Source organism: Podarcis gaigeae (assembly GCF_964106915.1).
Source record: "Podarcis gaigeae genome assembly, chromosome: 4".
NCBI lineage: Eukaryota > Metazoa > Chordata > Lepidosauria > Squamata > Lacertidae > Podarcis > Podarcis gaigeae.
In genome coordinates, this window is record NC_139677.1 from 39,716,034 (window position 1) to 39,731,694 (window position 15,661).

Sequence of the window (15,661 nt, forward strand, 5' to 3'; positions counted from 1 at the left end):
TTCCATTTGCTAGCTCCCTTTGTATATTTCCTACCACCTGATTTAATATATTAATGTCACCATGACAAAAGCAGTGCCAGGCTGACAAGGAATCCTGCAGGGAATCCCAATGCATATCTCTGTGCAGAGAACACAGGCACACTGCAACCTACCCCCTGGGGTATTTGCAGCAGACAAGCCCTCACAACACATACACACACACACACACACACACACCACCTTGTGTCATCGTAGTGGCCATTTTCTAGCATATAATAACTCTGTACCAATTACTTAATGTCCGTCTGATCTCTCAATTTCATTCTTCTTCAGTATGCTTTGGGGTGGCTTATAGATGAAATAAACCTACATTTGAGTGAAATGCTTCTGTTTTTGAAGTTAATGGGCAGACAGACCATTGGCTTCCATCGACCCAGGGTCCTTAGCATCCATATTTAATTCTTCGAATTACGTTTAGTTTGCTTCCATAACTAGAATAGAAGTTTCACTCATGGAACTCCCTTCCCACTAGAGACCCACCTGCCTCTTCATCCTCTAATTCACTTTCCAAAGCAGGATGGCTTCTGGCGCCTCAGCTGGTGTTCAGATGCATCTGGAAAGCTGGATTCTGTAAAAGCCATTTATGTAAGGGCGCTTTAGAATGGAAGCCGGCATCCTCAACTGTTGACCAGAATGAAGAATGACTCCTTTACCCGATCAGTGTCTTAACAGTGCTAACCATAACAACTCCCCAAAATGCTAATGTAACCAAACTTTCATTATAATAATTACTTAGAATGTATATTTTTGAGGTATGTGGCAAAAGTTGGAATGAAGAAGACGATAGTATGTATGGTAGGTTAAGGTTACCAGATTTCCCCCCATGAATCCGGGGACACTTTTCAGGGCACTGATTTGTAAATCCGGGGACTCTCACCGGGAAACAGGGACGTATGGTAACCTTATGGTAGGTGCACTTTATCAGAAAGATGGGTAAAATAATGAAACATTTGGAAGCTGAAGCAGCATACTAAGAACCCTTTTACCCAACTATATAAATAAAATTTTAAAAATGATTTAGACATGCAATCAGCGGTGGGAAATCTGTTGCCTTCCAGATATTGTAGGACCCAGCAAGCATGGCAGGGATGATGAGGGTTAAAGTCCAATAACATCAGGAGGGCAACAGATTCCCCATCCCTATCCTGCGGCTAAAGAATATATAAGGATTATAGTATATATAATAATACATAAAGGTATAAAATCTGTCAATCTCACATATATATTAGTTTCAAATAAATTCTAATGTTGGCCTCATTCCCAGAAAAGCATAGCAAACTCTTTGAGGGAGGTAAGAAGTGATGAATTAGATCACTGTTCTACCTTGGTTGATACACTGTTTACCTAAAATAGCCAGACAGGTAATTCAGAAAATTCAGCGCTAAACACAATACCTAAGCCTGCCTTAAGCAATTTGATGTTAATAGCAGACATGGTAAGGATATATCACACCCTCTAGCCCTTGATATTCCTATCATCCACATATCAATCTAAATCTTTTTAATGCATTTATATTAGTTGCCACCGCAATTGGCATTTCTCTTTAATTTTCAGAGTGATTGCTAACAGCACGCTACAGGATATACAGGCAACCCACATAAATGACGCTGGAATAATCCCAAAAGTAACTTCGATGTTTTAATGTGCCTTATCTGCATTAAAAACATTTTAAATTGTCACCCAGAGTAGCATCTGGAGTTTGCTTTTGTCATAAGGCATTTTTCAGATGCAGAGTCTTATAGGAATGCTAAGGTGTTTGGAATGCGAGCAGCATCCTTGAACATATATTTTAACTAATATGTAATAATGGTTTATAGTTATTTCACTTATTTCTGGGTGCCATTCTTTCCAGAACAGCAAGAGTAGTTCGGACATTAATTCAATAAATATAGACCTGTATAATTTAGCTTTAATTAATGATGGCAGATTTAAGTAAAATCATGACTTTCTATAAGATTTCCTTCAGCATCCACAGTCATAGAATTTCAACATATGTGTTTAGTTCATTAAGTGAAACTGTGTAGACCATTGCACTTGCTCTGTAGATAAGAAGCAGAATTCCTAAAGACTCCTGCTTTTCTGTTTCAGCTTCTTTTCTACTCTCACAGTATCTCTCCAGCCTTCTCTAATCAGAGAGCAAACCTGCCTTCTTGCTGGTTCTCAGAGGTACTTCTGCTTGCTTCTAATTCTTTAATTCTTGAAGAAGAAAAAATACCACTATTTGACCATATACTGTACATTTTTAAAGGGCCAATTCAGTCCTTTAAAACATGCTGAGACCTGCCTCCTTGTCAACTCCCTCCTTTTCTGTCTCTTTCTTGCCCCTGCTTGCCATCAATAGTTCCCTCCATTTGGGTTGTTCCTTCAGACAAAGCTCCCTCCCCTGTTGTTCATCCCTGAGCCCATTTCAGTGAACCAGAGTATACCTTGGGGGTTACTGCCTCATCCCAAATGTCTCTCTTTAACCACAATAACATTCAGTAGAGGTCAATTGGTCTTCTGCCCCAATGCTGCCATATCTCCTTCTGCACAATAGTTACATTTTCTCTGCTTTATCTAACCCTTACGGCACCATCTCAAAGTGTACTATAACCTAGCTGTCCGATTTTTTTTCTAGGAAAAAAAAGGAAAGGGGAAGATGGCAATATTTGTTTTAAATATCATTATATAATTGGATACTGAGCCCATTAATCAACGAGAACCAGGCAGTTTGTGCATAATTCTATACATGCAACCACCTTCACAAGCAAAAGAGGGGGAAATTCTGTATTTCTTAGTTGTATACCTCCCCAGGTTAACTCACTTTGCATGGCACAACATAACTTGAATGTGCTTTGATTTTATTTTATTAGAAATACCATATATTTTCTTGCAGCTTTTGTATAAGTAGCATGGTGCTGTTTATAAGTAATTGAAGAAAGTACAGTGGTACCTTGGTTTTCGAACATAATCTGTTCCGGAAGACTGTTCGACTTCTAAAATGTTCAAAAACCAAAAACTCAGTACGGATGCCTCAAAACGTACAGAAAACTCAAAGAGGAAGCCGCCTCTGAAGTTTGAAGCATTTACCTCTGGGTTTTCGGCGTATGAAAACTGAAACGTTTGGCTTCTGAGATGCTTGAAAACTGAGGTACCACTACATATCATCATCTTTGGCCTTTGAAGGTACATGGTTCACTTGTAGTGATGCTCAGGGAATGGCTAAACAACTGTGATTCTCCCCTTTGTTTTTCTAGACCAGCTGACACAGGGTACTCAGAATTCCGTCCCGAAGAGCCTGCCGCTCAGCAGGATTACAGCTTAGGAAACAAATGGAAAGTGTCTGCTAGGCCCTCCCATGCAGTACAGGCTACACTTGCGTCTCAGGGGAGCCGAGGTAGATCTGGGACACTGCCCAGTGATTACAGATACTCACAGGAAAATGTGAGGGAGAAAAACAAAGATTACAGTGCGCTGCCTCTTGCTATTTCTGAGCTGCAAATATCCAACGGGGACCGCTTCTGCCCACCGCAAGTCAGAGGAGAGGGAAGCCTGCAGGAAGATCCAGCGCTGCTGAGTAAGAAACATGGGCCTGTGCCCCAGAGGCCTTCCCCTTCAAAACGAGAGAATAAATACAGGCGACAAGACAATTCTTTAGCGTCACTTGCTGCTTCCTCAGAGTCTTCACTAACAGCGCCCAGCAAGCCAGCTCATTCCCATTCTGCCATTGCTGCCAGTGCGGTTGAGGTTAACGTGTCTCCTCCTCAGACTCCTGTAAAGGTTTTTGAAAAACTGAAAAGCACTGAGCTGCTAGAGCCTCGCCAGTCGGCGCCCGTCGAGAATGTTTGCCAGCACTTAGAAGAAAAAGCACGCCTCAAACCTGAACCTGGTCCGTCTGCAACTTATCGCTACCATTTGAAACCTGGAATGGAGACCTCAAGGTCCCCTTCTCCACAATTTGCTCCGCAGAAGTTGACGGATAAGCCTCCTGTGGCTGTTCAGGATGAGAATCCCACACGGTAAGGCAGTTTTACATGAATTGTTAACCATCTTGTCTTAAGATTTACATTGAAATTATTATTGCCCTTAATTAATTATTGTTACTTGTAGCCTGCTCAGCTGCAGCAGTGAATTCAGTTATGCTAACAGGGTTGTGACCACCTTTTTTCCTACTGATTTTCTCCTATTTAATTTTGTATGAATGAATGTTGTAGAGTTGTACCTTGGATCCAAACGTCTTGGTACTCGGACGTTTTGGCTCCTGAACGGCACAACCCCCAAAGTGATTGTTCCGGTTTGTGAACATTCTTTGGAACCCGAACATCCGAAGGGGCTTCCACAGCTTCCAATTGGCTGCAGGAACTTCCTGCAGCCAATCGGAAGCCGTGCTTTGGTTTCCCAACATTCCGGAACGGATTCTGTGTGACTTCCAAGGTACAACTATATTTCACATTCACCTGGCTCTTCATTCATGGGTACTGCTACCCATAAATCATCTGCAAATAAACACCGTGCAACTTATTTATTTTATCTTTCAAATGGAGCTATCAGTCCAATCCTTTTTTATTCTTAGCTATGCATACTGAGTAAATCTCAGTGTCTCTTGAGTTTTCAGACATTTACAAAACTTGTCTGGGATTGTCAACATCACATGTGAATGTTGGCTGTCACCAAATGTCAGACATTCAATTTAATTTGTCAAACATTCAATGCAAAATATGCTGGCAAGCACATAACTTTACTCTTATTTAGATTAAATATTCAAAACTGATAAATGTAGAGAAGTAAATTTATCATACTGTGTTTGATTCCTTGCTATATTTGCAGTATTTGCATGCAAAGATAGTGACCTTATATTAATGGATAAGTGCCTCATAGATCACATATGTCTCAAGGACATGACCGTGCTGTGCCAGCGTTGGGCAAGATTTCTGATCTTCAAGATATGCACTGACAATATGGCCCAATAAATGATCTGCATCAATGTAGCTATAGCAACATGCTGCATATATCAGAATAGATCATATCTGTGGTAATGCTGCTTGCAAACCACAAATCCATTTATGAATGGCTGCTGTGGTCTATCAGCTGTGTCATCATCTGTGCTGGCATACCTGGCTTAAAATACCCAAAGCATTGAATGCTTACAAACAAATGAAAAGTTGGCAATCTTGTGCTCACTTATTTTAATGTTAATGGGGCAAACATCCAAGTTATGTGGGATTGTTTGAAAAGTACAGGTCCCATTACTGACCCTTGGGGTATTCCACTTTCTGTATACCTCCATCTAGAGAACTGTCCATTTATGCCTACTCTCTGCTTCCTGTTGCCTAACCAGTTGATAGGAAAGGAAAGGTAAAACTTTGATGTGTTGTTTGCTCCTTACATTTGTTGGTCCCTATATAGTTCCCTAAATATCTTGCACAAATTAAATGTGATGGGCCATTTTGAGCCGTTAACGTTCTTCTCTTTTCTCAAGAATCGAAAGAGTGATGGATAACAACACAACTGTGAAGATGGTTCCCATAAAGATTGTACATTCTGAGAGCCACGCAGAGAAGGAAAGTAGGCAGAACCTTGTGAGCACCATTGAACTTCCTGCTTTGCCAAGCGGCTTGGAGAAGGACCAGATTAAAACGCTCAGCACTTCTGAACAGTCCTACTCCCGTTTCTGTGCTTACACGAGGCAGGGGGTGGAGCCAGAGCCTGAGAACAAAAGCCTTCTCCCTTGTATGCAACCCGCCGAAGCGCCTGGGAACAACACAAAGGACAGTGATACTTCTGCCCATGCAGTCAGCTATATGAGGGCCAAAGAAAAGACCATGGAAGACTGGAAGTCGGAAGAGCTGGCCAGAGAGATTGTGGGCAAGGATAAGTCGCTAGCGGATATTCTGGACCCAAATGCGAAAATAAAAACTACAATGGACCTGATGGTGGGAATATTTCCGAAAGATGAACATCTCTTGGAAGAAGCCCAGCAACGCAGAAAGCTGCTTCTAAAAAACCCTTCACCAAAAACTGCAGATGACAAGTGAGTAGAAATATATTAACCTTAAGCCCTTTCTCCTTTCCTTTGCCCAATGTGTGCATTTGATTGGCTTATATTCTATTTAGAAAGAGGGACTTTTATAATATAAATGCAAATCAAGATGTGTCCTTGTTGGTTTGTATATACTTTTTTGAAGCAGCATACACTTTTTTGAAGCAGCAAAACGTCTCCAGTAAGCTCACAAACAGGGCATGAATTTCTGCAACCTTCATAGGTTGTTTGCAGTTCTTGGGTTGTTTCTGGAAAACGCAGATAGTGGTGGCCTGCCATAATTTGACAGGAGTGTTGGTCCAAAGAACAGGGGCAGTCACACTAAAAGCCCTGCTCTGTGTTACTGTGAAGTGGGCTTCTGATGTCTTTGGAAGTTGTAGGGCAGAAGCTCTCACATAGACTGCAGTGAGTGGTTATATAAGTTGGTCTATAAGGTAGCCTGGGCTGTATAGGAGCCTATAGATTAGCGCCAGCAACTTCAACATAACCCAATAGCAGCCTGGCCATAACTTGCAAACATGCTGTATATGCTATTTGCTGTTGACAGCTACATCCTACACAGAGACAACACTGTTACTTGACATTTTTATGTAGCATTGGAAGTTGCTTGGTCTTTAATGACATTTTTATATATCCTCTTTCTGTCAGTAGATTCCACAGTTTAAAAGAGGGGTGGGAATCTCCAGGCTGTGGACCTGATAAGACACAGCATGGGTCTCAATGTTTAGATCTACCAAGACCCAGTAGGGAAAATCAAGAAAAAATGGGTCTCCCAACTTGTGCTTTTTCCAGTTTCCTGGAAAAAGGGATTGACAGTTAAATCACTTTGAGAATTGTAGCTCTGCATAGGGACTAAGGGTCTCCTAAAGCCTAAAAACTCTTAGCACCCTTAGCAAACTGTGGTGCCCAGGATTCACTGGGGGAAGCTATGACTGTTGTAGAATATTGTACTGCTTTAAAAGTATAGTGCAGATGCGGCCTTAATCCACCACCTGCCTGTTAACTAAACTTATAGCCTGCTTTACAGTACAAAGCTTGTGAGGAAAGCTGCACACACATAGATGGATAAATTTATACAGATAAATTTATTGTCACTATTGTTGTTAGGCATTCTTGGTGCCCAAACAAATGCTCATCAGTATTTTAGTTCTAGAAATACCATCGGATTGACCTTGAAATATTTCTACTGTTTTGAGGACATAGAAGAGACTCATACTTGAAATTCCAAGCACCCTTCTAAAAATGAATAGGGCATGGAAAACCAAATCATCATGGTCTTTCCCCAAACATTTTCTCCTTAAACAATGCCCCACAGTATTTAAACCCCAGTATACATTCACTCACAGAGCCTAGGACTTGCCGATCAGAAGGTCGGCGGTTCGAATCCCCGCAACGGGGTGAGCCCCCATTGCTCAGTCCCTGCTCCTGCCAACCTAGCAGTCAAAAGCACAACAAAGTGCAAGTAGATAAATAGGTACCGCTCCAGCGGGAACGGCATTTCCGTGCGCTTCTCTGGTTCGCCAGAGGCAGCTTAGTCATGCTGGCCACATTACCCGGAAGCTGTACGCCAGCTCCCTCGGCCAATAAAGCGAGATGAGCACCGCAACCCCAGAGTTGGCCACAACTGGACCTAATGGTCAGGGGTCTCTTTACCTTTATACATTCACTAGGGAAAGTAAATCTCAAATTTGATATCCAAGCAAGTACTAGTTAAATTCTTGCTTCTTCTAGCCAAATAAGATGGAGTCTTGTATCTCCTTCCTGCCCACCTGATATTTCCTCTTATGGTGTTGCCTGTTTGGATCCACCTTATCCAAGGGGGTGAAGCCAGACAACAGTGTGTCTTATCTATGGCAGAAATTCCTGTTGAGTTTTCTCAAGTCTTTCCTCAGACTGGTGTGACTCTTGGTAGGCTGCCTAGTCCCATTCTAAATGTTTACCTTTGGGGGAAGGGATGTAAACCACCTTGATCAAATAGGCAGCAACCAGTTTTCAAATTCTATAAATCTTATTTGACAAAACCCTGTGTATGCATGTTTATTTGGGAGTAAAGCCAAGTGGATTCAGTGGGACTTGCCTTGAACTAAACATGCATAGGATCCGGCTGCAAATTAGCCAATTGCAATTTAGCTTTACTGTCGGGTAATAGCTAGCACATTCTGTTTTCCAAGGTTTGTTCTTGGCTACAGCTAGTGTTGAGTGAAGAGAGTGCTTATCTTGGAGTCCTTGTTCAGACAACACCCTAAGCCAAATCTTGCAAAAAGGACCGGGGAGGAGCACAGAGCCTGCACATTCACATCACCTCGCTGCGGTTTGCATTAGCTTAGTATTTTGCATGAACCTGCTCAAAGTGTCTTCCCTATCTTATTTTTAAAATGGCAATGAAATAGGTTTTCCAAAAGGTTGCGTTCAGTAACAGGACCCTCTTAAGGCTTGCAATTTAAGCATTAGAATTGTGGATAATGAAACAAGAGCAGCTGTGTTTTTCACTAAAAGTTATGCTTATGGGATTATATAGTCGAGGCTAATGAGAGCCCCAAAGAGGTTTAAACATTACCTTCCTGCCACTGGCCATATAATCAAGGATACAGTGTGGAAATCTAAACACTGACAGGGAGCATCAATTAAGGGGCAAAATGGAAATCAGCATTTTCAGGCAATGATTTTGGCAGTTTCTTTTAATTGCCCGTCTCTTTAGCTAGGGTCTGAGAGTGCCAGAATGATATGGTTATTTCATGCGAGACATTAGCCCCTGCAATAGCCCCAGGGTGAAAGAGCCTTTCTCGAAGCCCTACAATTTACTTGCTGTAAACAGTATTTCGAAATGATTACTGTCCTCCTTTCAATGTGCAGAATGTCAGGAAGCGAATTAAAATTGGGTGTTGCTCTTTTTTTCACCTTGGCTTAGGAAAGAGGAGCAGCCCCTGCCTTCAGCTATCCCCTTGACAACCAATTCCACTTACTACAGCACATCTGCACCCAAGGCAGAACTGCTGAACAAAATGAAGGACATGCAGCAGCAACAGCAGCAGCAGCAAAGTGAGGATTCTGAGGATGAGCTAGACCATGATTTATCTGAGAAAAAGGTAAGATTGCATTTCTTTTTTAAAAACCAACCCATGTTGTTGAAATCCATGCTGCTAGAGCCGTCTAGTAGATCTCCACTGCAGCCAGCCCAGCCAAAAGCAAATGTGGCCAGGCCAGAAGCTGTGTGACAGCACAGGAGCTGGCAAGCTGTCATCGCAACTCACAAAAGATGGATGGTAAAGGTTTCTCTCAGACGGAATGAAAGCTATAGGACAACCAGCTGGAGAGTGGGCAGGGAAGTAAGGTTTCAATTAAACAGATATGCCATGTATGAGCACAGGAAGCTACCTTATTTGTGTCCACTCAGTCTATTTTTCTATATAGTGCATCCCTGTCTACTCAGAATAACAGGTTCTTGGAACTGGGTGCAGAGGTTGCTTCACTCACACCCCTTATGCCATTTTAAACCAGAGACACCAGGAGCTGAGTCTGGGACCTCCTGGATGTAAGGAATGTAGCTCTGTGCTGAGCTGCGTTCCCCTCCTTAAATGCAGAAGGGGGTTGGTAATGTTAGGAGTCCTTTCCACACTTCACTCGTATGTCAGGAGGAGCAATTGACTGAACAGCAGCTGGCTTTTGTATTGGACAAGCCAACTTCACAACGCAACATGGTGGCCAAGACATGCAGCAACACTGCGCAGCAGAAACATGGTCCATACAGTACAAGTTCATATCTGGAGATAACACTCTATTTATCTGATGTAGGTATCTTGACACCTACACACACAAACACACAACACTGCCATTTCATAATAAACCAGTTCTGGTTAGATTTCAAAATCTTGATTGAATGTAGATTTATGGGTTTCCCTAAACCAAGCCAGGGCTGAGAGAACACAGCCCTAAAGTCTCTCAGCTCCTTTATTCTGGGGCTCATAAAAAGAGAGACTTGCCTCATAATTGGCTGGGCCTTTCCTCTGGCAAAACACTAAGGTCCTTCTGAGGGCCTGGCTCAACTGCTGTTTACATTATTGCTTATCCTAGGCAATGAGATATGTATTCTTTTCAAATGGGTGTTCCTTCAGGCCAAGTGCAAAGGTTGTTCATTCAAGCTTTGGCAACCAGAAACACAGCTCTCCTCCAGTTTGGGTTCTTAATGCACCCTCTCCCCTCCAATAATGAGGAACCTGGGAATTTGCCTCGACGCACCTACATATGCAGCATTTTTTTCTTAACATAGGTGAGGTGACCAGAGAAGTTCTTCATATGTATCTGCAGCTGGGCCGGGGGGGGGGCATTTTCCATGAAGCAAACCCTCCTAGGTGGGATCTGCATCTCTCCCTCCATCTTTTGTGCCAGCCAGATGCAGCTCCCACCTGCATGGCATTGCCTCATGGGAAAACAACTCCCAGCTCCAGGTGATTGTAGGTATGTCTGAAGTAAGTCTGAAGATGATATCATGTCAAAAATGTGAAGTTGGCAGTGAAACCATGGGAACTGGTTGGTGTGGTCTTGTGTCTTGACAAAGAAGACAATTGCTTTTTTTACTAACCAACAATGCAACTTAGGCAAGAATAACTGAAATATGCGTGTGACGCCTTGGATGTAGAATCTAAACAACTTTCTTACAAATAGGAGCCGGAGGCATTGGAATTGCTACACCTGACTTCACTTTTGCAAATATCCTCAAAAGGAAGCATGTAGGAGATATCACAAGAGCACATTGCAAGAGTTCCCTGGGAGAGGGATTGGTTAGTAAAGCACTCTGGGAATTGTAGTGCTGTGAGGGAAACAGGTCTCCTAAGAATTCTCAGTTCCCTTAATGAACTACAGTTCCCAGGATTCTTTGGGAAAGCTATGGCTGTTCAAATTGTTATGATACTGCTCTAAAAATGTGGTATTTTGGAGTGAAATGGGGCTGGGGAGGTTCAATTGTGATTGCGTTCGTTATGCCAAATAAATTGAGCTTACTCCCTTCCCCTTTTTTTCTGTAGCAAGAACTTATAGATAGCATAAGTCGAAAGCTGCAAGTGTTGCGGGAAGCTCGTGAGACGCTCCTGGAAGACATTCAGGCCAACAATATGCTTGGAGATGAAGTGGAGGCCATTGTCAAAGAGGTCTGCAAATCCAATGAGTTTGACAAGTTCCGGATGTTTATTGGGGACCTGGATAAAGTGGTCAACCTCCTGCTGTCACTCTCTGGCCGTCTGGCCCGAGTAGAAAATGCACTAAACAACTTGGATGAAAATGCCTCTCCTGAAGAGCGGGTAAGACGCAGTGTCTTGTGTTTTTTAAAAGAGCTCCTGTCTAATGTTGCTCTCTTGATGGCAAGCAGATTTCTTCAGTGACAATAGCTGACCTTAAGTTTAAAAAAATATAACAAGAAAAAGCTCCAACAAGGATATCCAAAGCAAAAAAGCTAGCCAAAGACCACAAAAAAGACACATGTGGCAGAGGGGTAGCGATTCCAAGATTTTGAGACAAGCTGAGACATAGAAGAATCATTCCAAGTTTCAAAATGTCTTGGTGAATATGATGATGTTCTAAAAGGTGCTCTGCAATTTGCCTATGAGATGTGCTTAGATTTTACTAGCATTCTTCCTTTATAGCAAGGAAATTAAAATGTTCACCATGTGACTCAAGGAACTAAAACTGAAAACTAAAAGCCTGTGTTTCTATATAGCTCCTAAAACTTGTTCCATTCTGCCTTGCCTTTCTTTGATCTCTCTTGTGATCCTGTGAGCATCACCTTCTCTGTTCCACTGTTCCACAACCACAGCCTATATTACTGTCCTATTGCTGGCCTCCGCAGTTTTTCTTTCCCCAATATAAGGGGCTCAAATTGATTACAGTTTATTTAACTGACGTTTATAAGCCCATCAGTACTTAATAACCTCTTCCTCTGTTTTTCCCCCTGAAAGCCTCATGATTTTGCACAAGTAAACATGTGTGCAAAAGAGAGAATTAAGAACTGGGTGTTTCTCTAAGCTTAGGAGTTAGGAGGGTGGTGGTGTTTTGTTTTTAAAGGGGTTTTTCAAGTTCTGTTGATGCCATCTTTGTAATCGTGCACATTTCATATCTGCACTATGCTCTCTCTGTACACTCTCAGTGAGTAGGTTTCTTAGCAGATTTTATTACAACCATGTAGCAGTGAGATCAGGCTGACTTACCTGCCAAATTGCACCTGAAATGACCTGGAATGGTTTTGCTCTCTCCCCCTCAAGCGGATCCTGGTGGAGAAGAAGAAGCTGCTCACACAGCAGCACGAAGATGCAAAGGAACTGAAGGAGAACCTGGACCGAAGGGAACGCATTGTCTTTGACATTTTGGCCAACTACCTGAGCGACGAGAGCCTTGCCGATTATGAGCATTTTGTCAAAATGAAGTCCGCCCTCATAATCGAACAGCGAGAACTGGAGGACAAAATCAAACTTGGGGAGGAGCAGCTGAAGTGTCTGACTGATAGCCTTCAACCTGACAGGCCCAAATGACATTCACCCAAGGACCTTGCAAATCAAAACAACGTGGGTTTAGAAGTATAGAACTCCTCCGTTCACTAGGAGGAGCGGCTCAAAAGAAACAACAACAACAAGTCATAATAGCAATAATATTCAGGGGGAGGGGAATTGTTTCTGTGTGGGGTTATTTGCATTTCTAGAAACATTTCAAAGCCTCTCTGGCTTTCCTTTATCACACAGCCTTAGGAACCTCTCCAGACATTAGATTCTGTGCTTCAGATTCGGTATATTCAGGAATCTGCTGCAGTTGTGCATGAGTGCAGTTCTTTCTTTCTTTTTTAACAAAGGAAAAAAAGTGTGTGGTTTCTTTTCAGATTAAAATAGGTTGCTGTGGAGCCCTCAAAAACTTAACAATGAGGATTTTAGGAGACTTTTGGGGGAGGGAGCAGGATACAGCCATATCAAGCAGACAGAACAGATTTAAACATGTTACCTGTCTAGTGTTGTATTCAGGTTGGTGAGATATAGTGACGTTTGCACATTTGATCTGCAATCCTATGCACACTTACCTGGGAGTAGGCCCCATTGAGCAAAGTGGGACTTACTTCTGAGTAAATACTCGCAAGATTCCACCGGCAGGTGCTATTTTGAAGAAGTGTTGCATAAGCTCTGCCTTTCCAAAAAAATTATGTCAATCCTGTTTGGATGAGTAGACCTTGGAACAACCTATAATAAGCTACTTTCAAACACACCAGGAAACTGTGTGACTGTACATGGTTTTTAATGTCTCGGCGGGGTGGAACTTGCCATTATTATTATTTTCCATTTGAAGATAAAGTTGGAGAATTTTAGCCAGTCTTGTTCAACTCATTAATTATCATCTTCTCCACAGCACAAAGGCAATAATTTCATTCAGCTCAGCTGTCTTATATGAATGAAGTGTAACTAAGGGTCTGACTATAATATGCACAGGTCTGTAAATAAAAGGCAGAACTACTGCTACATTATGCTTGGTGCCATTTGCCAGGGATTCAGTGAATCGAACTACAAATTAGAAGATCATTCTGTATATCTTTCATTTGCACAAAGCTAACTGTGTTTTTTAATTTTATCATGTCCTTCGTGCCTAGGACTGCTGTTTGTCCAGCTTTTTCATGCCTCAACAAGAAGCATGATATCCATTTTACTGAAGTACATTGGAAACGTTCACTGTTATTATGTGAGTGTGTTCCCATTTTCATATTAACAAATATCCCTGCCACTATGGGACTTTATTTCCACAAGGAGTGATGCATTAACACTGCCATCAACGGAAAAACATCTATCTATAAAAAGTCCCACTAAACTGTCCTTTACAAAACAAGAACGGTGGGATAACAAATGCTGATGTACTAATCTGCACAGTAAGTGTTCCCTCATAGTAGTGTACATATCTGATGGATAAAGGGAAATCATACTTGTTTATAGGCTGTTTTTAACTTATACTGAGAAAATGATTTACTCAGCACTTAAATCTTCAACTCCCCTGGCTGTAGTGCCCTCCCTGACAAGGGGAACTAATTTAAACATTACGAAGAAAGAATTCTCTTGACACTTGCCGCTTGATTTGAGTGTAGGCAAAATATTTCCCTTCTACGGTTCTCAACGTTCAGGTACAATGCAGTCATAAATATAAGCAATGGTTGACTATACAGGGTCTTGGCATAATCACTTCTATGTAATCAAGTATTTCAAAGACAAATCCTAGAAGGGGGCTTTTCCCTGAGTTATCAGTGCTATTTCACACACTATAGGCCACTGGCCTGCACCGGGGTCATTCCTTTAGCCCTCTGCTGTACTAATGGGTCCCAAGTTTGTCTATACCGTTTAGAAGACATCTGACGAGTTACCAACATCATCAGATGCTGCTACATCCAACCAATATTACAGAAACGGATCCATTTTGTCTTGGAATCTTTTACCTGATCCTTAAATAAAGCCAAGCTAAGATAAATGATTCTTTGTACTTCAGTCAGCTGTGAGCTTTTACATGTCACTCTTTTTTTAAAAAAAGAGACTGTGATTCTGATTGTGTATGTGAACTCCAAATATAATTTCAGTATGTGTGTGCACAGTACTTTGAGTTAAATCATATTCTTATGAAGATAGCAATATGGAAATTGATGTATCATTATATATTATCCTTTTCATAATGTGATATTTAATCACTCCCCTTGCTTCTTCCTTTGTTCTTTATTGTTGCTGGCAGGTTCTCCGGAAGGGACCAGGAGTGAGATTCTCCCTACTGCTGTATATATTTCTATAAATAGCGTTTTTGTTGCTTTGTAAGAGAGAGAGAGAGAAAAAACCTGGTGCTAATGTCTTGCCTCTAGCACCCATAAGTGAAGGATTCCTTTTTCCATCTTATGGGTCACTGCAGTTTTAGAGCTTTTTTGTATTGTGGGAGGAAATAAAGTCTTTCCGATTTCTCCTGTGTCCCCCTTTAAGTTTTCAACCCTGAGTAAAAAGCATATAGAGATTTCTTTCTTGCTGCTTGAGTATAACATCATGCTTGACCGAGGGAAATAAACTGAATATTGTGTTTCAGTGTAACGAGTAATTTATTAATTTTAATAAGTTATCTACATAACGTTCAAATATACATAACCTGCTTTTCATAGAGGAATGTCCATACCATTTTGGTGATGGTGTCTGAGTTGATTATCATGACCTTTTCCCAGTTCAGATCCATTTAAGTTTAGAATCCTTACCAAATTCAGCTTCCAAAAAGAAAGGATGGGGGGAATATAAAGCCAAGTTGTGTTAAGGCTCTCCCCCACCCCCCAATTGTGGAATAACGTGAGATTTCCCATATTTGGTGTTATTCTACAGAATAGACACTAGAGGGAGAAAGAGTCAAATATAGGACAATGCCTGTAGATAAATGAAATTACGTATTTAGTTAGCTAAATGGGATAAATATTGGTCCCACTGAGTAACAGCTGACTGGTTAATTTAATTTAGACTGCAATCCAATGCTCAACTGGACTCATTGAGACTAACTTCTGAGTAAACATGTATAGGATTGGGAGTGATTGATGTTTTTAAAAATCATCTACCGTTCCAAAAAATATATATC

General features: G+C 41.5%; 1 protein-coding gene across 11 annotated transcripts in view; it reads left to right on the plus strand.

Annotated features, from left to right (window-relative positions):
- SHROOM2 (shroom family member 2) overlaps window positions 1-15,129 on the plus strand; it is a 106,487-nt gene extending 91,358 nt beyond the window's left edge. For 4 of the 11 annotated variants that reach the window (XM_083734119.1, XM_083734121.1, XM_083734117.1 and 1 more), the window contains 6 exons: window positions 2,128-2,205; window positions 3,276-4,037; window positions 5,498-6,049; window positions 8,967-9,144; window positions 11,080-11,352; window positions 12,310-15,129. In XM_083734119.1, coding sequence (XP_083590245.1) covers window positions 2,128-2,205; window positions 3,276-4,037; window positions 5,498-6,049; window positions 8,967-9,144; window positions 11,080-11,352; window positions 12,310-12,576 — 2,110 coding nt within the window. In that variant the 3' untranslated portion in view covers window positions 12,577-15,129. The remainder of the gene's footprint in view (window positions 1-2,127; window positions 2,206-3,275; window positions 4,038-5,497; window positions 6,050-8,966; window positions 9,145-11,079; window positions 11,353-12,309) is intronic. The other 7 variants (XM_083734122.1, XM_083734120.1, XM_083734123.1 and 4 more) reach the window with 2 other exon arrangements.
- Window positions 15,130-15,661: the final 532 nt, after the last annotated feature.